The sequence below is a fragment of the Cydia strobilella genome, chromosome 6, assembly GCF_947568885.1.
Source record: "Cydia strobilella chromosome 6, ilCydStro3.1, whole genome shotgun sequence".
NCBI classification, from domain to species: domain Eukaryota; kingdom Metazoa; phylum Arthropoda; class Insecta; order Lepidoptera; family Tortricidae; genus Cydia; species Cydia strobilella.
Window position 1 is genome coordinate 5,751,361 of NC_086046.1, and position 25,062 is coordinate 5,776,422.

The following is a 25,062-nucleotide window of genomic DNA, read 5'->3' on the forward strand; positions in this document are numbered from 1 at the left end:
AAAACATCCTACTTCATGACAAGGCAGTGTGGTTCGTATAGTCTTAGGAAAAAACGTGCCTCGGTAATCAATAAAAAGTCATTCTCGAATAGATGGCGCCACACCTTTGGCATAGGCCAACGGCCTTGACGGTATTTAACAATGTTAACACCACGTTAACGCATATCACATCAGTGAAAGAACATGGGTCAGTCATAGGGCGTTCTAAAAAAAAAAAAAGAAATCATTTATCTATACGTACATATAGACTAGGGTTCGTTACTCGGATGACTAGGGATTTCATAGACGCCAGGTCAATAAAACTCCTTTACACCGCTCTTGTCAGAAGCAAGCTTGAAGCGGCTTGTGTTGTTTGGAACCCCTATGAAACAACCTATATCCTGCTGCTAGAGCGAGTGCAAAAGGCGTTTCTACGCTCCCTCTACAAAAAAATGTACGGATATTACCCATTTTTATACCCTACAAATTTTTTGCAGGGTACATTAGGTTTTAACTCACTTGAGGTGAGGCGAAATTACAGACTATGTACTTTAGCCAGTAGAATTTTACGTGGGGATTCTGACTGCCCCGAACTAGTAGCTCAGTTGCTGCGTCTATATGTTCCCTCACCGACTAGAGTTCTGTTTCGACCGCGTTGTCGCCATTTGTTAGCGCTGCCACCAGTACGAACTGTGTCCCGCCGTAAATCACCGCTTGTTCAAGCCTTGCACCTGCTAAACTCACTCCTCGAATCAGCACCAAACTGTGATGTGTTTGCGAGTGGATGGTTGGACGTGTGTTATGAATGCTTGAGGTTCTGCGAGACGAGGAATGAACGGCCTTCTTCTGTTATATGTTAGTTTAGATTTGTGTACTATGTGTATGAAATGTCTATTGGTTTCACAGTGCTTTGGATCACTGTTATGCTGTGAAATGTAATGAATAAAAAATAAATAAAAAATAAATAAATAAAATAAATAAATTGTATTTTGAATTTTTTTATACATTTTCATTTTTAGTTTTAATCGTGTGTCGATAGATGGTTGTAAATTTACTGTGACTACAAAATTTACTATGACAATAACCCTCTATACTATCTATTCTCTTTGACTATACTTGCCTAATCTTAACTTTTCGCATGTTTGTGTGATCTTACGTAAGAACTACCAAGACTCCCTCTCACCCCCTTGTAAGATAAAACAAGACATTGTTGCCCCCCCCCCCTCCCGCCCTCAATTTTAAATCGTCTTACATAATAAACCTATCACGTAGTTGTGTAGTCCGGAACCTATAACATTTATGCAGACGTCTGGATGCTGCGCGGTAATATTATATGCGCTAGGTATTGAATAAAATCTCAGGTTATCTAACCACTAGTTATAAACTATCTATAATTGCATTAGAAAAATTGTGGTACCTATTATGTATAAGCAAAGAGAATAGATAGTATAGAGTGATTGTCGTAGTACAGTGGTTCTCAAACTTGTTTGGCGACGGACGACGGAACCTTTTAGGAAAGCGAAATATTTCACGGAGCTAAATAAAAAACAATCGTTCGTCACTATTTAACGGTGGACCAGAGATTTAAAAGAGCTGGTTATTGATTTGTTTTCGCTTTTTCTCGCGGAGCCCCCACAGAGGCTTTGCGGAGCCGGAGCCCACTTTGAATCGCTGTCATAGTAAATTTTGTAGTCACAGTAAATTTACTGCCATCTATCGACTCGACACACATTTAAAACTAAAAATGAAAATGTATAAAAATATCAAAAAACGTATAATGTATCATATGGATAATTAAAGATTTTTTTTATATTTTTTTAGAACACCATATGACTTTGACCCATGTTCTTTCACTGATATGTGTTAAAATTGTTAAATATTAAACGGTGTCGTCAACGCCGTCTAGGATAGTACAGGCCAAGGGTGTGGCACCATCTATTCGAGAATGACTTTTGCTTGATTTCTGAGGCCCGTTTTTTCCTTAGTTTATTCCTTCATCTTATACGGAGTTACATATGTCTTTTGTATAATATATAAGTTATTTACTTTTTGTAGTTAGCAACACTAACTTGCTGAAATGCGAACAATCATATCAAATCTATTTACCTCTAAAAAACCGTTAAATATGAGTAGGTACGTTGTGCTTGGGTTGCGTACGTATTGCGATGTGCGTATGACGGACATTCGTCACAACCCTGCAGCTGGGTAATGGGGTGACTCCTTACTTGGAGTGACTTCATACAGTTCATACTCGCAGTTACCTATGTCAGGTTTACATACCAGAATGTAACAGTCGCTACTAATGCAGTCGCAATTATTTTCTCGTACAATTTAATAAAGATTATATAATAAGTTACATAATGGCACAGTGAGAGTTTACTCTCGGTCGGCAATATACTTCCGAATTGGAACAGCAAGACAGTTTCAAAGGCCGAGGTGCTCTTCTATGTTGCAAGCGCACGACTGGTTCCCAGTCACCACACGCTGGTCGACTCGCGTGGTCGCGCGATGGCGGTTTGAGCACTTCGGAGACTCCGTTCACTTTCGTTTGACGCCGAAAATGTATATTTTATAGCGTTTCATTTAAATTGAGCAAAGAGACCAAATGACCATGGATTCTGAAAAGAAGTCGATTGACGCGTGCAGTGCGCCGGTGGTGAAGCCTAACTATATGCTCATGTCCTTGCAAAGGATATTTGTGTTGAGTGTTATTATAGCGTGTGTGATCGGTGTCGTTTACTACACGCCGATGCCAGGTGGGTGATTCGCACGAAAATTCAGCGCCGTTTCAAACTTAACCGCAGATTTTTCATTATTTTCTATGTATAGGTTATATCCCTTTGTAACTGATGTGTTTACTTGGAAATTGGGATGTAATTATAATGACAAGAATCTAGCGGTACCTAAATTTAATTCGTAATACCTAACTAATTAGATTTAAATAGATCTAAAATCAAATTAAGTTTTTTCAAGTCATAGTCCGATTTTACCTAGAGCAACCTAGTCTAGACGAAGGAAACTGAGTTTTACGGGAAACCTAATACCGATGTGTTGGCGGTAGGCCTTCAGAGCTCTAGAGCTTCTAAGATGCCATCGTAAGACGATTTTTGCCAGTTTTTGACCCCCTCCCACCCCTATGTAAGAAAAAATAAGAAAAGGCTGACTCCCTCCCCCCTAGATTACGTAAGAATCTACAGGAAAAATGAATACACGTTTGGTTTGTTTTAGTGTTTATTAAAAAAAAAACAAAAAACATTTTTGGAACGTTTATTTGTACCTACAAAGGTACCGGAGCCCGTTTAAGCTAACTTGGCACCTCGTTTGATAGCATATTAGTGTGTGGAAGTGTTATTTTAAACGTCACAATTTCAAAATTTGCGCATCTGTGATCTTACGTAAGACCTATGAAAACCCCCTCCCAACCCCTTGTACGAAAAATATATATATGTTCGACCCCCCTCCACCCCTAAATCGTCTTACGTAATAAATGAATGGCGCCTAAGCAAACGTCGTGTGCCTAAGCAGTGTCCTATCGTTCTGAATATCATAGTGGTATGTTTGGATAAACATACCTACCTAATACGTAGTGTAGCTTTTCGGTAATTTTCGTAAGGTTTCCATTACGAGAAGCTGTTTACATGAATCAGCTTTTTTTACAATAATCCTTTTAGGTAAGTAGGTAGGTACTGCTACCACAAAAAGTTTTGTTATTAGTACTTCATTTATGCCCTTAACCTTTCTTAGGTACCTGCTTAATTTACTTTTTATTATACATATAGATAGTCTTCTCTGAATGAACTTTACCTATATAATTTGTTTACAAATTAACATTTCCAAGCCTTAAAGCGCGATATCACACTGTTTTTTGGCAAATTATCCTGTGCCAGCTACAAATACATATACTTATAATACCTATATACAATTTACTTAACCTAACATGGTCGGTTTCACGCTATTTTTCATAAAAGTGGCTATATGATAATTTCTATGTCACTAAATGTTTTTAAATCCTGACATCAACCATTTACCTATAGTGATTATTTTTGTCATTTCAGAGGAATACTTCGAGAACTGCGACCGCGAATGTAATGAACTGGATTGGCCCATGATCTGCCGCGTAAAGCTAGTCATCGAAGTCTATAAGACTCTCAGCAAGTAAGTGTTGATTTAAGATGACGAGATACTTAACTGAACTAACATTCAGTTTGTTATACTACACTACAGTCGGTATCGCTAATGCAAAACCACATTTCCAAATAGGTAGGTAGTTATGCATTGTTATGTAGAAGCTTTTTGTGGAGATGTTTTCGCATGACTGGCATTTTATTCTTTTATCTACCTATTTTTATTAAGTTATAAAACTCATTGTCAGTTAGAAAGCCGTTATGCAGTTATAACTAACTGACGCGTTTACCTCATTTTAATTGCAGATCATGTGGCAGCTGCACTGAAAAAAGCGGGGAGGAATGTCCCGCAATGTGTATTTCTGCAGACGGCCGGGAAAGAGGAGTTCTAACAATAAATAGAGAACTGCCTGCGCCGCCTTTACACGTTTGCCACAACGACATCCTCGTGGTGGACGTCGTGCACCGCGCGCCCGCGCACGCACTGGCCATGCACTGGCGGGGCCAGCCGCAGAAGGAAACTCCCTTCATGGATGGAGCCCCCATGCTCACCCAATGTCCGCAACCGGCGTACACAACGTTCCAGTACAAATTCCGAGCATCAGAAGTCGGAACGCACATGTACCACGCGCATTCCGCCGCTGACGCTGCCGATGGGCTCGCAGGAGCCTTCATAGTTCGGCAGTCTCCAAAACTAGATCCCTTACGTAAACTATACGACATCGATGCTACCAAACACACCATATTTGTAGCGGAATGGGGTCACTCTATGGGACCGCTTGCTGAACTGAATTCAAAAATGCCTAAAGCGGAATCTCTGTTAATAAACGGTAAAGGGAAGACGGCAGATTGCCCAGATGTCCCTATATCAAAGTTTAAAGTTGAATCTGGAAAAAAATACAGATTCCGTTTGGCTTATGGAGGTGGTTCAAAGAGCTGCTCTGTAAAATTATCTATCGACGAGCATCAAATGAGAGTAATCGCATTGGACGGTCACAGAATAGAGCCCCAATATGTGGATTCAATAGAAATGGCAAGAGGGGAGCGAGCAGATTTCATTTTGGATGCAAATAAAGCTACCGGCGTGTATAAAATCAAAGTTGTTGCTGATAAAGTTTGCCAAGAGAGCTTGGAAGGTGTGGCGGAGTTGGTGTACGTGAATAAAGGGAACAAAGTGTTACATGAACAAGACAATCCCGTTTCCGAAGTGCGCGAGTTGTCGACTGTGAGCAGTGCTCGGTGTTCCCACGCGAGAGTGTTATGTTTGGACGAGCTGCGCGCGGCGGATAAACTTCCAGCGGAGTTAGCCGGAGCTATTGAAAAGATAATTTATGTGCCTTTCAATTATTCCACTAGACGAATTTCGGCGAAACGAGTTGGTGAGTATAATAAGAAGAAGTTTTTAATTAGGTTTCGAAACGTTACCCCAGACACACATGTATACCTAAAACGAAAATTCCACTAGCATTTTAACTAGTTTAAGTGTTTACACAAGCATTTACCTACGGTATCTATTTGCATTACAAAAATTTGTAACATAAGTAGCAAACGTTTGCAACACTCAATGGAGTTTGTTTAAAGTGATTTAACAACATTCAAAACATGCATTGCACTGAAGCATAACTAAATAAATTACGTTACGTTGTAACCATGGTCGAACTAGGCATCTTAGAGGGCATTCACGCTTACAAACATCACAAAGAACTGTCGTCGACACACTAACTTTTGTCATTCATTAGGTTATGTAGAGCAGTGCCTTCCAAGGTCGTATTTTTATATCTCTGAGCATTATGTATGCGCTATGAAGTTAATTATTTATTCATTTTATTCAACAAAAGAAACGGAAAGTGGTGAAAGGGGCAATAGGTACAATGTGAATTTATTTAGAGATTCACTAGATATGAAAGTAAAGGTATGTGACTTCCCACTGGTAACGGTACCTTATGGCGGTTTGAGCTTACGCTATTATTTAACGCCGCTACAATTAATACTGAATGGCGCTTACGTCACATAGCGTCGCAATAACTTGCGACGTTATGCGACGTAAGCGCCAGCCGCCATAAGGTACCTTTTGCCGTGAAATGTCACATATCTTTACTATTTCATATCTAGTGAATCTCTAATTCATTTCTCGAATCGCGCCGATAGACGCCACATCACCGTATCGTAGCCATTTTACTAGTTGTTACATAACATACCTACTGTGTTACTGGGTCGGTGATTATGTTGCAAGTTGCAAAATCCACGGCCTTTGTGTGATATAAAAATAAGCATGCCAAAAATTTAAAGCGCCGTGGTTAGCTTTTAGATTTTTTAACCTACGAGTAGATATGTTTCAAGGGGCTGAGTCATTACAAACTTTCCCAAACTAGCGCGTATACTACCGCGTACTAGAGCGTATTCCCATCTTAAAGGCCGGCAACGCACTTACAACCCCTCTGGTGTTGCGGGTGTCCATGGGCGGCGGTAATCGCTTTCCATCAGGTGATCCGTCTGCTCGTTTGCCTCCTATTTCATAAAAAAAAAAAAAAAAAAAAAAAAAAAAACTTCAAGTTAAGGGAAATATTGTGCTGAAACAACGTTAATCTCATTAGGTTAGGTAAAACTTCATGAACCATTTAAATTCTGCGTTTGCGAGCAGGGGCCCATTTCTCGAGCGATATAAGTAATAATATTAGTGTGTAGTCGTGGCAACCCATACGATTTGACAGTTCGTGGACTAGCTGATAATATTAGTCTAATAGTTTTTGAGAAATGGGCCCCAGTGCACATTACCTATCTACCTAAGTGATATCCACGTTGGCGGACCCACGAAAATTGTATAGGTACAACCCATGTAGCTTTGGAGTGGCATTCAAACTTTAAAAAAACCTGTTATTGATATGTTATTATTCGCTGCGCACCTCGCTCTCATGCACCGGAGTGATAGGTATATACACGGGTGAAGGATGTGAATATGAGAATGTAATTGACGTTAAATTGTAAGTTCCAATCGGTCTCCTGTACCCGTACCATGAGTCACTGACAGTGTCAAAACAGACATATACGCTAACGTCTACGTAATTTACTTTCTAATACATCTCGCTCGCACTAATAGGCGAGTACGAGTGAGATGCATAGAAAGTAAGTTACGTTCTCGAAAGCGTTTATGTCAGTGCCAAACTGGTGGTAGCCACACTGTATTAGTCAATGTTTAAAAAAACCGGTCAAGTGTGAGTCGGACTCGCGCACGAAGAGTTCCGTACCATTATGCAAGAAAACGACAAAAAACACGTTTGTTGTATTCGAGCCCCACTTGGATATTTATTTTATTTTGTTAGACAGATAGATAGACAGACAGACAGACAGACAGACGGACAGTGGAGTCTTAGTAATAGGGTCCCGTTTTTTGGGTACGGAACCCTAAAAAAGGAATTTAGTTAAACGTAGGTCCTTTTTATTGGCACTTTTACTGACTTATTACTTCGAAATAGGTATTATAATTATTTAAACAATCGCGTCATTGTTACATAACTACGACAAAGTAATAAATCGTGCATATTTTATCTTACGTAGCCTGTCTATAGGTTATAGACAAACCAGTCATATAATATTTCAAAGAACTATTAGATAAGCCGCAGTATTTTTTAACTCATGTTTCTTGTAGGTACAGTCAGAATCAAATAAAAAAAAATATCTTTATTTCAGAACATTCAAAATTCCAGACAATATTGTTAGTACCATCGTTATAGCTACGTGTTAGTAAATACATTAAAAATAAAAACAAAACTTTTAACAATAAAATCAAAATCCAATAAATTTAAATAATGATTACAATAATAATAATTAATATGTCAGATTCAAAATAATACAGACTAAAATAATAATTAGAATGTCAAAAATTTACCATTTTCTCTTAATTTAAATTCATATAAATAATGATTTCATGTCAAAAGAGCAAATAGTGACGGCAAAAGTAGCCGAATATATCGTAACACACCTTTGTGAGAGAAATTAAATAAACACCGACATATTTTTTCTCGTTTTTGCTTCGTGAGAACGGGTCAGGGTTAATTAATGCAAGGTTTAACATAAAAAAATACCTAATTTTTAAAATCATATTATGCGTGTTTTAGGGTCTCGCTAAAAAAACGAAAAAAAAGGAAGGGTACAAATTTTAAAAATTCGGTAGCGACTCCTAAACTAAAACATAATTAAAAATTCTGAAAATATCCACATTTGTTTTTTATTGGAAGAGTTATACATTAAGCGGGTGAGACGTAGAAAATGTTAACTTCGACGAATAACTAACACAGCGGATTTTATAGTGCTAATAAATTTTCATCCAGACGTATTGACACAATTTCACTGAACAAGTTTGAGAACAAATCAAATTATTTTATTAAATATTTTGATTTGTGTTTTTTAAAGTGTTCCGAATCCATAGTGGTTCGAATCCGGCCTTCACCACTGGAGGGCTTCGTCACTTTTTCTTTAATATATGACATCTATTACAGTTTACAATTTCACTGATCAATCTTTCTACAATATATAGTCTCTTCACTATAAAATTATATACATGCAAAAATCCCATAATTATGATGAAAGCGCAGCAATAAGCGGTGAAGATAATCACGTCAGCGCTGACCGCAAAATTATGTGGCGTGATTGCGCTGACGCGGCCGCTTGTTGCGTATACGCACTTGTTGCAAAACTTGGGAGTATCGACTAAGCGTGAGTGAGATGCACCGCAAGTCTTGTCAAGTTCGTGACATATCGTAAACAAATCTTGTGCAGATTCTCAAACGTCGAAATTCGAATAGGCCTCGGTAGCGTGATATGTACTACTGTAGTTGTTTAAATTTTTGTTGATTTGCTTCTTCGGACGATGATATAGGTATTTATCATTGGCAGGTACATTTTTTCATACCTATTTACATATTAATGTTTTTTTTTAATGATGTAAAATTTACATAGGTACGTATCAAGACTATCAAGTTACCTACTAAAACGCTTGATTGACTTTGAAGTAGGTATGACATGTAAGTAAATACGTTGTGTTGAATTGTCGATAGGCTAGTTCCAATTGTGGTCGTGCAATAATAGGTAGCCACGTTTTATTTTTACAATTTAACGTTCTTACCTACTAGTATACATACCGTACTAGTAGTTCGCCCCGAACTGTGAACAAAAATAAAAAATATTTTCTTGTGATTTATATCAGACAAAACCGATCCTCAACCCGACGTAGTTTTGAGGTTTATTCTTGCCGCAAACTAAACTGCGAAATCGCCGTAAAGTTGAGCGAGTGTGGAGTGTCAATGTTGCGATATGTCCGCTCCGCGAAGTCGCGCCGCGATTCACGCGCAATAGTTTGGAGGGGGCTTTAGCGCTCGAGACATTTCGTCAATCTCTTTATAGACCACCAATAACGGCAATAACAGTAAGCGGGGCACGTGATTACTTGATTGCATGCTACTTCGCCGTAATCGATATTTAAACGGCTGCGGCAACTATTCTTGCAATATACTTACTGGTCTCTGCAAAGTCTTCTGGGAGACATTACGTTGATTGCATTACTACGAACCCGGCCATACTCGTATTAAACCAATAGTTTGGACGGCACAGATTGACCAAAGTTAACCAAAGTTAATTAAGAGGAAACGGGCGGCCGCTTCTCCATACAAACGTAGTCCCTACTTTTCTCTCTGGATATTGACATTATGGAAAAAAGTTAATTTAGTAATGTAGTTATTAATTTGATGTATATTAACCATTTTGCATGGATATTGACCCTAAAAAGTTACCCCGTTGTTGCGCATTTCGCTTTTTAAACACAAACAACGTAGGTGCGTATTTTACTCTTCTCTACACAGAATAAAATTAAATAAATATTTTTCCATGCATAGGTGTGAGAAATGTAAAAATATTTAATTAAAAAATATTGAAACAAGCGCAATATTAATTGATCGCTACCGTGTATATAGGTATTTAAATGAGGCGGCGTACTCTTGTAATGTAACGTCTATTGGAATAAGTTATTGATGAGATGAGCAACTTAATAAATTTCGACGTCAGAAATACGCCTACCAATTACATCTGTGTAACAAAACCTGCTTTTGTAATTTGAACTTTATTTATGAGACTGCAAGGTTGCTCATGCCGCTTACAACAATTTTTATTCAATATGTAACCATCGATTTTTTATCCATTATGACTCATTGCATAATGTTGATCGTCTTTTATTCATGAAGTTTTTAGGATATTCATTATGAATTTAGATTGAATTTTTTTCTGCTTTTATTAGGGTTCCGTACCCAAAGGGTAAAAACGGGACCCTATTACTAAGACTCCGCTGTCCGTCTGTCTGTCTGTCACCAGGCTGTATCTCATGAAGCGTAATAGCTAGACAGTTGAAATTTTCACAGATGATGTATTTCTGTTGCCGCTATAACAACAAATACTAAAAAGTACGGAACCCTCGGTGCGCGAGTCCGACTCGCACTTGGCCGGTTTTTTTTTCTTGTATACAGTACCAGCTTGCATTGTAGTGGGATTATCAAATACCCGTAATCAGGTTGCATGCTGCACGACGACGTGGCATCGACCCATTCAATATTCATAGGTCAAAACTGCTTGGAAAATGACTCATGCCTACACATGCAGTGCAAGGAAACCAGGGGCAGTTTTTTGTTTGAAATGATAGCCTAGGAAGGATTACGTGCTTGCCTCGATCGATGTTATGGAATAGGTTCCGTAACCTGAATTACTTTAGCCCTTTAGCTAGTTTGTCTATTCGAAAAACCAACTGTCTATTTTACACATATTACATAAAAGTTATCATAAACTCTACCATTAAAGGTAAAGATCAATCATATGAAGGGTACACGGAAAGAACATGTCGTCACTTTTTTCGCAAAATGAGATTTTCATTTCAAAATTTAGAGCTCTTTTGCTACCACTGTATATTTTATGTAACACAATTTTTTTTTAGTTAAAAAAGACCTGGTCATGGAATTACCATACATTTTGACGGGGTTCCAAATTTTAAAACCGTGATTACTCAAAATGTGACAAGTGACTAGACATGTTCTTTCCGTGTACCCTTCATATTATCTTCTTCTAAAGAATTCATGTTTATTTAAGTATAGATTTTTACAAGTAGTACGGCCTTACGTTACTTAACGATCGTGTTACGAAATAAGCTACGATGCCGTATATGTTATGATCTTATCTTTCTGGCCTAAGGTCCTACCTATTGTACTTATTCATGAAATTTAAACCATATTCAATTGGAATAGTTGCGTTTGTTTTGTTTCGTTCAATATTCAAATAAAACAAAATTCAAATTTCAGTGGCAAGTTTTGGATTTTTCATTTGTATGGCTGGGCCTTAGGTCATGATAGCCGCCCGTAGGTAGATACATACAAATGTTTTCACATCTTGACATTCTTGACTAACTCTCATGACCCTTTATACACTATAAATTTAATGACAAAACTTCCGTGAGACACAGACATATTAAACATATTAATAACGGGTCACTCACGTATTTTAAACACGTACGGGCGGTACGGAGTGAAACATGTCGAGCGTTTTCGACTTAAAATACGTGAGTGACCCGTTATTAATATGTTTATTAAATTTAATGTTTTATTAAGTATAATCTACATCGGAACTGTAGCGACTATATTATATAATTCGGAGTGTATATCGAACGCAATATTAACTCGATGTGGTTATTAGTTGGTACGTTTCGCTTTTAAAACATCAGTGTGAATATATTGTAAGTAAAAGTCATTAATACTTCTAAGACTATACCTACACTACAGGGGCCCATTTCTCGAACAATATCAGACTAATATTATTAGTCGACGAACTGTCAAATTGTTTGGGTTGTCATGACAACACACTAATAATATTAGACTAATATCGTTCGAGAAATGGGATTTGACAATTTTAACTACTTAGCGTTCTCTAACTGTTTGCCCAGAAAGTACTATTTTATTGACTTATAAATCAATAATAACAGTTGAAAGCCGGAACTACCCAAACATCAGAAAGTGTTTATTTTAAAAGTAATCTCTTAAGATTTCAAGTATGTCAAGAGGAATTGAAACAGCAAGTGCTTGTGATGTGACAAGTTTTGTTACGTAGTCTAACGATCGGAAGATACCTAATATCGACGGCCCGTTGAATTACATATATATAATTATATCTGTTTAATAGCGCTGTCCAGCGAATAGCTTATAATATTTTATAGGTATACTTATGAAAATTGTATATATTCAAATTAAAATTCTAGATTTGATGTTCTAATAAATATTACGCGAAACTCTGCTTAGGGGGCGCCAGGGAGCCACTACCACAATCTGAGGGTCTATCGTGAAGTGAAACAAGAAAATTTCTTTACCTACCATCTCTGTCCCTCTTGCATATTCGAGCGATAAAGAGGCAGATAGCGAATTTTCAGATTCGCGTTTCCCGGTTACGCCCTGTGTAAGCAAACCGCCTTGATGCATCAATGTCATATTTTATTATCTCTGAAAACTTGTCAAAAACCTGTTAAAATTTTACTCTGGTGGCAGAACATTGCAGTAATATCCCCTATTGATGCAAAAATGAAAACACAATTTATTCGTATGAATAACGCATAACTAAACCTAGTTATGGGTCTATATTGGGTCGCATAATAAAGTATTATAGCAAACAATACAGACAATTGTAAAATTCATGTAAGTACTAACAATAAAGTTGATGGCGATGAAAGTATATTCTTGGATTTCACGGGCCTATAAATCCCGGTCTTTTGATAGGCTTGCATGGGGATATACTTAGATCCAACACGTAGAGGCCCCTTAGAGAGCTTTAATGTCATATAGAGCGCCGGCTATAACCCGTTCATAGGCGCAACATAATACACCCATGAACCGGTAGCAGCAGGCATTGGGACTATTGTAGAAAAAGTGAACAGTATAACGGTCTATGGATTGAAGTTTGGGTGGACAATGAGACTGGTTGATTGCAAAGACGTCCGGACATCTGCCATAACAAGGTTTTCACTAGTTATCGAGGCAGGCGGTGACTAGATGGCCACTATAACTGCCGTCGTAAAGACGACCAGGGGCAACACCGGTGTGAGCGGCTCAGGGGTTTAAAGTATAATCATTATTATTACCTACGTTGTAGGATAGAGAAATATAAGTAAAGAAAGAGTATTAGGTAATTCCATTCATCAGTTTTCTTACCAAAACGCGAGTTATTTCGTCTGTCGACTACGAAATAACTCACAATTTGGTAAGAAAACTGATGTATGGAGTTAATACCACCTTTCGTGAACATTTTTGTTGTTTCAATATGTACATATAATGATATTTGATGTATTAAATATATTAATAACGGGTCACTCACGTATTTTAAGTCGAAACCGCTCGACATGTTTCACTCCGTACCGAGGACCTTCATTAGGAGCTTGCGTCGACGGTGACGGACCGGCGCAGACTGCCGGCCGCAGCCCTCCGCGCCCGATGACTCAGCGCGGGCGCCGGTGGCGGCAGGGGGTGCGAGAAACTACCCTCGTTTACGGCATTATTGTCAAATGATGGGTTGCACACAACACTCACTACGTCATTCGCTAATGGTTCGTCCGCACTGTCCACCGACGTAGTACCCAAAACCGTTTTCCAGCTCGGAGGCACTGACCAACCACAATCACGGTTAAAATTCGGATGACGACTAATTTCGATAGCCTCCCGTACTTAATATATTTAATACGTCTGTGTCTCACGGAAGTTTTGTTATTAAGATATTTGATGTATGTTATATCTCGCACAAATAAATACGAATTGTCCTCTCCTCCTCCCAAAAAAAAGATAATAACCCGTCGAATATGAAATTGAAAGAAATCATTTCAATATAAGTATTTTATTACATAAAAAATCATTTAGGTCCTAAAATGCAATGAATTGACAGGACCTTAAATTTTCTGAAGACTGATACAAATACAAATATAATAATAAGTTGCGAAATGAAACAGCTGTCAATTTGTTTTTCAGAGAGTTGGGGTCAAACGGACGGGCACCGATTCACGTACCCTGCGTCGCCGCTGCTGACTCAAGCAGCGGACGTAAGACCTGACTCGCTGTGCAAGGAAGGCCCGGGCCAGGGCGACGAGTGCGTCCATGTCAAGAGCGTGCCACTGGGCTCCACTGTGGAAGTCATCATGTTCGATCAGGGTAAGTGTCACTAACCGTACAAAACTTCTTGTAGCTACTAGATCTGCAACTTCTGCAAGTGCACATAGTGTGAAGAAGTCTCTTCTAGTATAAGGATGATTAAATAGTACCTTGAGATCGGAGGCAGTGCAAATTATAGGGTTATGTAGTTGTAATATTAATGTATAGCTCTTTTTGACTGATAGGCCAAGCAATAAGAAGGTAAGAGGGAAATGCTTGGAACACAACTTTTGTCTCCGCAACTTTGTTTGGACTAGTCAGGAGATGGACATGTTAAAAGTCCCCGGCCGTAGCTCTTGGGAGAGGTGGGTTTGAAGGACCCATTTTTCGGTTTTTCACATCTTGGAAACTTTGCGTCTTAGCGACATGACTATTTACACAAAACGAAGACGCATAGTTTCCGAGATATAAAAACCGGAAAATTGGACCTTCAAACCCCCCTCTCCCCCCGGATGAAGAGCTACGGCCGGGGACTTTTGATATGTTCACCTCGTAACTACCTCTCACCTCCCTCCCCTCCTTACGGGCCTGATTTACTTGTAGCAGTTGTAGCTCGTAGTTAAATTATGTTTTATCCCTTTCTTACAAATACATAAGTCAAAATGACAGATAAAGACTAACGACAAACGATTTATAGCTAATTCAGGCCAGTACCGCGTTTATAAATAACGCTATTAATCTAAAAGTTTGTCTAAATACACGACGTTAAGCCGACAAAAGGATTCGCTCTGAAATTTCATTTAGAAATACACTATTTTAAAATACCTACTAGAAAAAATTGACCAGTACGCTTCTTGATCCGTGGATATAGGTGGTCATAAAGAATTTAAAAGAGCATAAAATATAAACCTATCCAGTTGTTTGAGATTGAATACCGTAGTGACTAGAATGGATTGCGTGACAGCGGGAAAGCGACATATAATTATATTTCAAGGTACGCCGCAAACGCTTCCACACCAGCCTCAGTCCCATATTTTAGCCTAAGATACATTAATCGAATTTAAACTGTTGTGAGACATACTAACATTAAATAACTTTACGGTTTAAACACTTATTTTAGTCACTCGCGCGACATGTTTCGGAGAGCCTAGGTCTCCTTACTCAAGCACTCCGAAACATGTCGCGCAAATGACTAAAATAAGTCTAAACTGTAAAATTATTTAATGCAAGATACATTATATATGGTCGACCTCCACCGATACGTCTGACGGATAAAACCCTTTTTTGTGACCGGACTTTCGCAGGCAACCCTATACCACTGTATTTGCAATAAAATTACCACCATTTTGATATATAATTGAAGATAGGCAACCTAATTGATCCATGTTGTACAAGTTGTTTACTTTCCATTGGAACTTATTTCATTCGTCAGACAAGTCAGTGGTGGTAATTAAAAATATACTTTAGGCAACCCTATTTGTTTATGTTCAGGAACATATTTTCTTTCATGAAATATAAGTCTTTCATCCGTCAGACGTATCGGTGAAGGTCGACCAAATATAACGTATCTCCTAATATGAGGGCCTACCGCGAACCACGTTCGACGTGTTGGCTCCCTGTCACACTTACGTACCTACGAATTTACCCTGTCACACTTACGTACCTACGAATTTACAAGTGCGACAGAGAGGCAACACGTCGAACGTGGTTCGCGGTGGGCCCTCGATATTAAGTTGTACGTAAAGTTGACGGACGTTGCAGTTGGCGTGCAGTCGGCGTGCAGTTCCCATACAAATTGCAGTCGGGTTGCAGTCCGTCTATATCAGTCCTAATTGTAAACTAAATTTTGGGTTGAAACGCAATCTTGCCTTCTCTCTACGTAACGTTTTGTTATTTAGACTAAAAATGCACTTTAATTATAATTACAATAATTGGATATTTTAGAGATTTTAAAGGTGCTTATTTAAATTATTAAGATGGTATTAAATCTAAATTATCTTTCACCTTCATAAGGTGGGATTCTTATAAATTATAAACAGATTAGTTAGAATCATTAAAGCTTACACTTGAATATGCTATTATGTGGCGATAATTGAAAGAGCCTAGAAATATAAGTAATGGTGTAAAATTTGATTTTAAGTGTCGACCAGCCTTAAAAGGCGTTAACGGCTTTCTTAGTGGAAAGCTTTAAACGTTACTTGCTCAACACCTGACTGTTAGCATAAACCAACAGGATGTCTCTTCGTGTCAATATTCGCGATTACAATAGCAGGTTATGCAAGCATACATGTATAGGAAATCTCACCTTTGACAGCCGTTCGCCTCTTACTGGCTTTGGATAAATACGTAGGTATGCTTAAACATACATCTTATCTAACAGCCTATAAGTATCATTAATTTAATTAGGAACTTTCGTTTTCGTTGTATCTCGGACTGGTGATGGTGTCGGGAACTTGTAGCGGCGACCTTTATTTAGGCAAGTTACTTCCGGGCACCAACGACGTAGCGAGCGTATGATCATATCGCGACAGCTGTGACAGTGGTGAATTGTCATTTGAGTTAGACCAAGAAAAGTCTGCAACGATTTTGATGGCACACGCAGTGCAAGTGTTACTTATACGCCATAATTTCATAGAAGTTTTACGTTTAAAATAACACTTGCACTGCGTGTGCTATCAAAATCGTTGCAGACTTTTCTTGGTCTAACTCTAGGTAATCCAATCAAAAAAGATTTACTTATTTAGCACTACAACCTACGTCTAATAAATATGGAAAATATGGACAGTTTAAATACCTTGAATGCTGCAAAAGTTTTTTGTCACCTGCCACACCTTTGTTTACATTAATTCCGTGAGAATAAAATTCAGACTTTAGTAATTACCGTACCCAAAATGCTATTTATATTTTGGTGAGCTGAGGTTCGAATACAATGTAACAAGTAATGAATACTAGTGAATAAACGGCTTAAGCAACTATTAGGTAGTTAGACCCACTTGCACCAGTTGCACCATTTCACTAACCCGGGTTAACCGGTTAAACCTGGAGTTACCATGGTTACAAGTACAATTTGACACTGGGTTAATGGTTTAACCGGTTAACCCCGGGTTAGTATGGGCCTTATTGAATCCATGGATTACTTTGCTGGCTGAAAGTCTCCGGCTGGCTATCCAGAAATATGATAGGTACTTTTGTGTTATTCGGCCGTAGATTAACCTACAAATCCATCAAGTAAAAAGTATTGATATTACTAATTGTTGATAATGTATATTTATTCATTAGCTAGGTAATGTACCTTTTTATTAGAACGAAGCGCTAAGAAAATACATACCTCGTATTATAATTACACCAATGATGACCAATTCTTATTTCATTATATTTATACCCAATTTTGTGTTATTTTTTTATTCATAATTTTTAAAATAACACAATTTTTCAATTGATTTAACTGCTCTTTTATAAATAAATAAATATTATAGGGACATTTTTACACAAATTTACCAAGTCCCACGGTAAGCTCAAGAAGGCTTGTTGTGGGTTACTCAGTCAACGATATATATAATATATAGGTACAAATACTTAATACATAGAAAACATTTTTTTTTTTTTTTTTTTTATTCACTTTAAATATTCATTACCCAATCTACCCACTAGGCCAGACCGGTCGTCCAAACCGTGGTCGTGGTGGCGGTCGGAGTCTATAGGGGCTAAATGTGACGTTTTCAACCAAAAAGTACCACATTGTCGCTTGTCGATAAGGTTGATTTCGAATTGAAGCTGTATGGAAATAGCGCCTTACTGAGAAGCGACAATAAGTACCCTTTTGGTTGAAAATGGCACAAATAATGAAATTAACAGTGTCAGAAACTCCAGTATCCATCTTATTTATGCTAACGTTAAGTAATGCAGGGATCGGAACCGGTTTTTGGCAAAAACTTCGAAATATATTTTTCGAACTATTTTATACTCGAAATGTAGGACTCGGTTGTTTACTTTTTCTTTGATAGATAGATAGATAAACTGTTTATTTGTTTGCCACAATACACACAAAATATTCAAATACAGAAATGACATAGGTACACAGAACAATCCAGAAAATAAATAAAAATTACAACAACAAATAAGTCACACCGATTTTTACATAATATGTAGAGGAAAAGGAAAAAAATACATAAAAATACTGTTTTATACAAATAAAAATCTTTTTAGGTAACGACTTCGTATTATTGGATTGCCCCATTAGAAATGAAATAATCAACAAAGAACGAAAAAATATCGTTTTCGTTCCCATACAAAGAATACCGGTATCTGATCCCTGATTTAAAGTCCAATTGTAGTATTCACTAGGTGTAGTACAGTATGTTAAGCTTCATTTTAATGTAATAAGGTTACAAATGGTCACCCCCGTGTTTCAAGCAACGCCCTTGCAATATTTATCCCATACACAGCTGTCACTGAACGTGCTTAGACGTGTTATTAAATAAAAGATGAAGCAACATTTGCACTGCCGTATAAGCCGAACAGAATCTCGTCAAAGAGAATGAATGATTTAGAGCTGGCCCGATGGTGCACCGCAAGTGTCTGGTTTATTTACGACTGGGCTGTGGCTGTGGCCCTACATTGTGTGGATACATTATGGCGACTGAGGGGTTCATTAACATCAAGCGTCGGTACTTCCAAATCCCAATATTCCGATAACGAACAGGTGTGTTGCCTATAGGCTCAACAGCCTTAATTTTCGGTCATTTTTTTATGAAGTCGTAAAAGTGATAGATTAAGTATAGTTGGTCAAACCAATTTGCCAGTAAAGAATAACAGAAAAAAAAACTACTCATCCTTTTCTTTTGGATGCTAGTACTAACTAATGCAAATTGGTTTGACCAACTATACTCTCTGTCCATGTTTGAAATGAGACAGTCCTTTGACAAACTATATGTACATAGACATTATTGCTATCTTATAAAATCTTATAGAACCTATTTCAGCATTGTACAATCTATTGAAAACTGAGTCACGTACAATCGCTCGTACCTATCAATTTCAAGACCAAAATGTTCAATAAAGCGTAATCTATTGCTTAGTAGTTACGGGATAAAATTGGACACCTAATACCTACCTCTGGATACCCAGAACGTATAGTTCTATCTGATTCATCACACGTAAGAGGTAGAATGGAACTGTCCACCTATGTAACAGCATAATAGCCGTAACAGCAATTGGAAGACAAATTTAATTGTTTCTGTATTCTCAAGGAATGAACCGAAAATTCAAGCCGGTATAGATGTGACGGCTGTTATAGTGTGGTAGGAAAGTTGACTCTCGTGCTTCTTTTAGTAGCCTACACAGTATACATAACTTGATAGGTACTTAAAATATAAGTCATAATAATTCCAATCGGTTTCACTATGGAGATCATTGGGAAAGGCCCTCAGTAATGATAATGGTCCGTGGCTTACGAATTTATTTCATAAGTATAAATTTTCCGCCATTTATGTTCTCATATGCGCAACATTTATCGCACCCCGGGGTTTTCGATGTGCGAACGTTTGACACTAGTCAGATAATAGGTCAAATTATTCTCCGGATTGAAAGTCACAACACAAGCCCCTATGGCTAGCAATGCTACAACTAGCAAGGCTACCAACGTTTTACGAAATCATATTATATTTATTTTAATAATTACTACATGATTATTCCTTCAGTGCTTATTCTGTGATAGCCTAACTTAACCTAACCGCTGTAGAATAGAATAGAATAGAATAGAATTTCTTTATTTGCCAGAATACGTGTATAAGATGACAACAGAAAAGGTTTACATGTATCAGTATTCAGTCGAGGACACGACATGCAAATAATTGACAATTTAATAATTTTAACATAAAATAAAGTACAATATAGAAAATATTACGACAGAAATGAAAACAGTGGGTAATTTTTCCTGTTAAAAAACTAATAATAAGTTGGTAACAATTTGAATATTAAATAATAAAATGTCCATGAATAAATAAAACTAATATCGATAAGTTAAAATTTTTATATAAAAAGTCAAATTACAAAATGGATGTCGTGTATAATTTATTTAAAAGTCATTGGGAAAATAATTTAATAATAAGATGTCCAAATATATACATAATTTATGCAACTTAAATTATCATTCTAACTGCTTTAAATTATTATTGTGCTCTAAAAATTCCCTCACACTATAAAAGCAATTTTCAGACAGCCATTTTGTAATCTTATTGCTAAATTGGTTACTATCGATTTGCTTTAGCTCATCAGGAAGACTGTTGAATATAACTATACACATATTGTATGCATTTCTGTGGTATACAATAGAATGTGAAGGAGGTTGATACAATAAATGCTTGTATTGCGCTCTCCGATTTCCGGCAAATACATCAAATCTCTTTTTAAAAAGTTCAGGGTGTTTTTTCACAAATAGACATGCTTTTTTTATGTACATGCAAGGCAAAGGCAAAACATTAAATTGCTTAAACAGTGGTTTACAACTGTCCGTGATCCAAGCGTTGGCTATCGCACGAATACACTTTTTCTGCCGAATGAACGCTTTTTCAATGTCGACTGAATTGCCCCACAGTAAAAGACCGTAGTTAAGTACAGATGCCACATATCCGTGATAGGCAGTTGTTGAGGCCTGTAAAGATACCGCGTTTCTAAGTTTCCTTAGGGCGAACACAAATCCGTCAAGTTTGGAACAAACAACATCGACGTGTTGTTTCCAGCTTAGGTTTTTGTCAATATGTAATCCTAAAAATTTCACATTATCACATTTTTCTACAAGGATGTCATTATATTTGATGTCAAGTTGGTCAGGATTGGTTTGATAGGAATGAAATTGTGTATACACTGTTTTTGTTAGGTTAATCTTGAGGTTGTTATTACTGGTCCATGTGCTGATATCAGTCAAGGCTTTATTTATTTCAGCTTCATACGTTAAAATGTTCTCTCCCTTAATTATCAGTGTAGTATCGTCCGCAAATAATATACACTTTTGTGCGGTAGCTTGGGGAAGATCATTGATATAGACCAGGAATAGCAATGGGCCCAAGTTACTGCCCTGAGGAACTCCCCATTTATTTTCACGAAAATTGGACCGGAACTTTTGTTTTACAAGACTTTTCCCCTGGATAACGAATTTTTGAATTTCCGTGCACTGTTTTCTGTCTCCCAGGTAGCTTTTGAGCCAAGCAAGTACTGAACCTCTAATCCCATATATTTCAAGCTTCTTCAAAAGTATGTTATGATTAACAGTATCGAAAGCCTTACTTAAATCAAGGAAAATTGATGTTATTGGCAATTTGTTATTTATCGCTTCTGAGACATATTTGATAAAATGAAAACATGCTAATTCAGTCGAATGGCTTTTCCTAAAACCGAACTGATTTGGTTGTAATATATTTTTCTTTTCAAGGTAATTCGTTAACCTCATAGACATTGATTTTTCAAATAATTTGGATATAACTGGAACTAATGTTATAGGTCTGTAATTGTTTGGATCTTTGCGACAACCCTTTTTAAATAATGGTTTTATAATTGATAACTTTAGTTGTTCTGGGAAAATGCCTTGACTGAATGATAGATTTATAATATGTGTCAGGGGATGGGTAAGGCTTATTGCATTTAATTTCAAAATATTCGTAATAATGTCATCATAACCACAAGCTTTACTGTTATTCAGCGACAGAATTAATTTGTACACCTCATGTTCATCAACTGGTTTCAGAAACATTGAATTTATTTGCTTATCCAGATTGTTTGTTGCTTGGGGGGGTACTTGTATTATATCTAAATTAGAACTGGTAATATTAATGAAATAATTATTAAATAAATTACAAATTTCTTGTGGATCGGTATATGTCATATTATTAAATTCTATAGAGTCAAGATTGTTGTTGTGTTTATTATTAGATGTCATCGATGATATTATATTCCATGTCGCCTTACATTTATTCTTATGATTCATAATGAGCTGTTTATTGGTCATTCTCTGAGATGCTAAAATACACTTCCTGAGAATATTATTATAAGATTTCAGTACATGTATGTTTTCATTCTTATTTTTTGATGATCTACAATTCATATACAGTTTACGCTTTGTGTAACATGACTTTCGTATACCCTTGGTAATCCACTTAATTTTATTTTGGCGATTGCTAGTTTTTATTTTAATCCAAGGAAAACATAAGTCGTAGAATAAACGCAAAAGGTCGTAAAACTTTAAAAACGCTTCATTAAAATCCTCAGTACCCAGAATGTCAGAGAAAGATAGTGCAGTTATGCATTCAGAAAATTTAGCAATATTTTCACAACTATAGTCTCTTACGAACTCAAACCATCGAATACATTTATCAGACCTTTGCACATTGATAGTTAGTGTTTGAGCCTTGTCATGGTCAGAAAGACAAAGATTATGAGTCTCACTTACCACTTTTTTTATGTTTATATTGCTGGCAATTTGGTCTAGGCAAGTATTACGCCTGGTTGCTGTGTTAATATGCATGATAAAGTTATAGTTCATCAGTGTACTCTTCAGGTCTTGGCTAAACGAGCTGTCTGTTAAAATATTAATATTCCAATCCCCGCAAATTACTATTTTCTTTTTCTTGTACTTCGTTACTAAATGCATTAACAAAATATTCAACTTATGAATAAATATGCCTACATGAGATCGAGTTTGTTCAGGTATTCTATAAATTACAACGATTATAAGATTTAATCCAACAATCTCTGTTCCACAGCACTCAAAGTAAAAATTTGTTGCCAGTTTAGGGTCTAATTTAATAGATTTTACCTCTACCGATTTTTTAACTAGGATAGCAGTACCACCTCTGCTGCCTTCTCTACAATAGGATGCTGCTAATTTGTAATTGTTAATGATAATATTGCATTCACAGTTGCGCTTTACAAAAGTTTCGCTTAGACAAATTACATCAACCTCCTGGTTCCTACTTTGAAATTCCTGTAACGCAATTTGCAACAGTTCAATTTTGTTTAACAAGCCGTTTATATTTTGATGAAATATTCTAAATTTATTATCGGAGCAAGTATTTTTGATCTGTCGATAGTTATTCACGAAAAAATGTTGATTTATTACTCTTATTAGACAGATCGTCATGGCAAGGGTCAACAGTTGATGAGTTTATGATTTCGTTTTCCATCTGGATTAAGGACACCAATTGACAAATGTCAGTAAATAATGCTTTTAGGCCTGTCTTATTTAGTTGGCCTGATTTGCGATAAAACATATCATAGTCATATACTAAGTTACGATTGCTATCGAGTAGGTAGGCGTAATTATACTTAATATTGTCAATATACAGTAAATGGTTGAATATTTCAATTCTTCTGTTACACATATTTGATAATGGACTAATATTAAACGTTGGATAGCATATTATAACATTGGTGTGTGTTAGTTTTGACATAGTGTTCCTAATATACAAGACTAGATTATCGTAATTTTGGGACTTCCTAAAGTCTTCTTCGCCTATAAAAATAATACAGAAATCGTTCTCATTACAGTCTCTTAATTTACTGTCGATGTCACAGAGTATGTGTATATGTAATATTTTTAATTTGATGTATTGGCTCATATATTAACATTTGTCTACAGGTGGCGAATCTGACCATATCTTCCACCTCCACGGCTACAGTTTCTACGTAGTGGGCATCAGAGAGTTCAACAGCAGTCTAGACAAAGACACCATTGTAAAAATGAACGAAGAGGGCACTCTGTTCCCATCCAAAAATCTTATCGATCCTATTATAAAAGACACTATAAGTATTCCAAAGTTCGGAGTAGTAGCGCTCCGTTTCAAAGCTGATAATCCAGGGTACTGGCTGATGAGAGATGAAAGGTCCACGCATTGGACAAGAGGACTAGACTTTATACTTAAAGTGGGAGAGGAAGGTGATTTCGTTCAAGCTCCTGCCGATTTCCCAAAGTGTGGCTCTTACGTTGGCCCCGAGTATTTCCTGATTTAAATAAGACTTGTAGTTAATTAAGACAAAGTTACCATTAAGAAACCTAGTTAAGCTAGTGCTCAATTTATTTATTAAATAACGAATATGTGATAATGGTGTACGTGTATAAACAAAACGTTGTTTGGAATGATCGGCCAACTTGATAGTTACTAAAATAATAAAATGACGAAGCAAGTTTTGTTAAAGCTTCGAAATACTGTTGTTGATATACATAGTTGTAGATATATATTGCCTTTTGTAAACATACAGACTCTTTTTTCTTCTCTCTTTTTATTGGGACCAATTCAATGAGTGGTTCCTTCGTTACGACAAAATGTGCGAATGGCGGAGAAAGGCCAGTCATTTCTAGGTGAAATAAAATATAAAAATCTCGTTAAAAATTGGACCGTAGCTGCCGAGAATGTAGATAGCAAACGGACTATACTTAATATGTTTTTTAGGGTTCTACGGAACCGTTTTTTCCTTTTGAGGTACGCCTCGAAAGGAAGAAACGGAACCCTTATAGGATCACTCGTGCGTCTGTCTGTCTGTCCGTCTGTCACAGTCCATTTTCTCCGATACTACTTGACCAATTACGTTGAAATTTGGTACACATAAATGTAAGTTTGCAACCCAAAGACGAACATGTAACGTAAACAAATTAATTTTAAACATTGGGGTACTTTTTGGGGTTAAATGAGAAAATTAAAAAACCGGCCAAGTGCGAGTCGGACTCGCACACCGAGGGTTCCGTACTTTTTAGTATTTGTTGTTATAGCGGCAACAGAAATACATCATCTGTGGAAATTTCAACTGTCTAGTTA

The 25,062-nt window shown here is 36.9% G+C and overlaps 2 protein-coding genes across 3 annotated transcripts in view; both read left to right on the plus strand.

Annotated features, from left to right (window-relative positions):
• Positions 1-25,062, plus strand: part of LOC134742379 (probable tRNA (uracil-O(2)-)-methyltransferase) — a 300,106-nt gene that overhangs the window by 171,814 nt on the left and 103,230 nt on the right. The window lies entirely within an intron of this gene.
• Positions 2,528-24,404, plus strand: LOC134742375 (uncharacterized). Its single transcript, XM_063675483.1, has 5 exons — positions 2,528-2,735; positions 4,035-4,134; positions 4,410-5,482; positions 14,138-14,317; positions 23,889-24,404. The coding sequence occupies exons 1-5, from the start codon at positions 2,585-2,587 to the stop codon at positions 24,257-24,259; spliced, it is 1,875 nt and encodes a 624-aa protein (XP_063531553.1). The 5' UTR covers positions 2,528-2,584; the 3' UTR covers positions 24,260-24,404.

What these genes read in the sequence shown, in the direction of transcription:
- LOC134742375 (XM_063675483.1), top strand. Translation starts at nt 2,585, where the DNA reads ATGACCATGGATTCTGAAAAGAAGTCGATTGACGCGTGCAGTGCGCCG. An exon ending in GTCTATAAGACTCTCAGCAA is followed by an intron (nt 4,135 to 4,409) that starts GTAAGTGTTGAT and finishes TTTTAATTGCAG; the next exon opens with ATCATGTGGCAGCTGCACTG. An exon ending in AATTTCGGCGAAACGAGTTG is followed by an intron (nt 5,483 to 14,137) that starts GTGAGTATAATA and finishes TTTGTTTTTCAG; the next exon opens with AGAGTTGGGGTCAAACGGAC.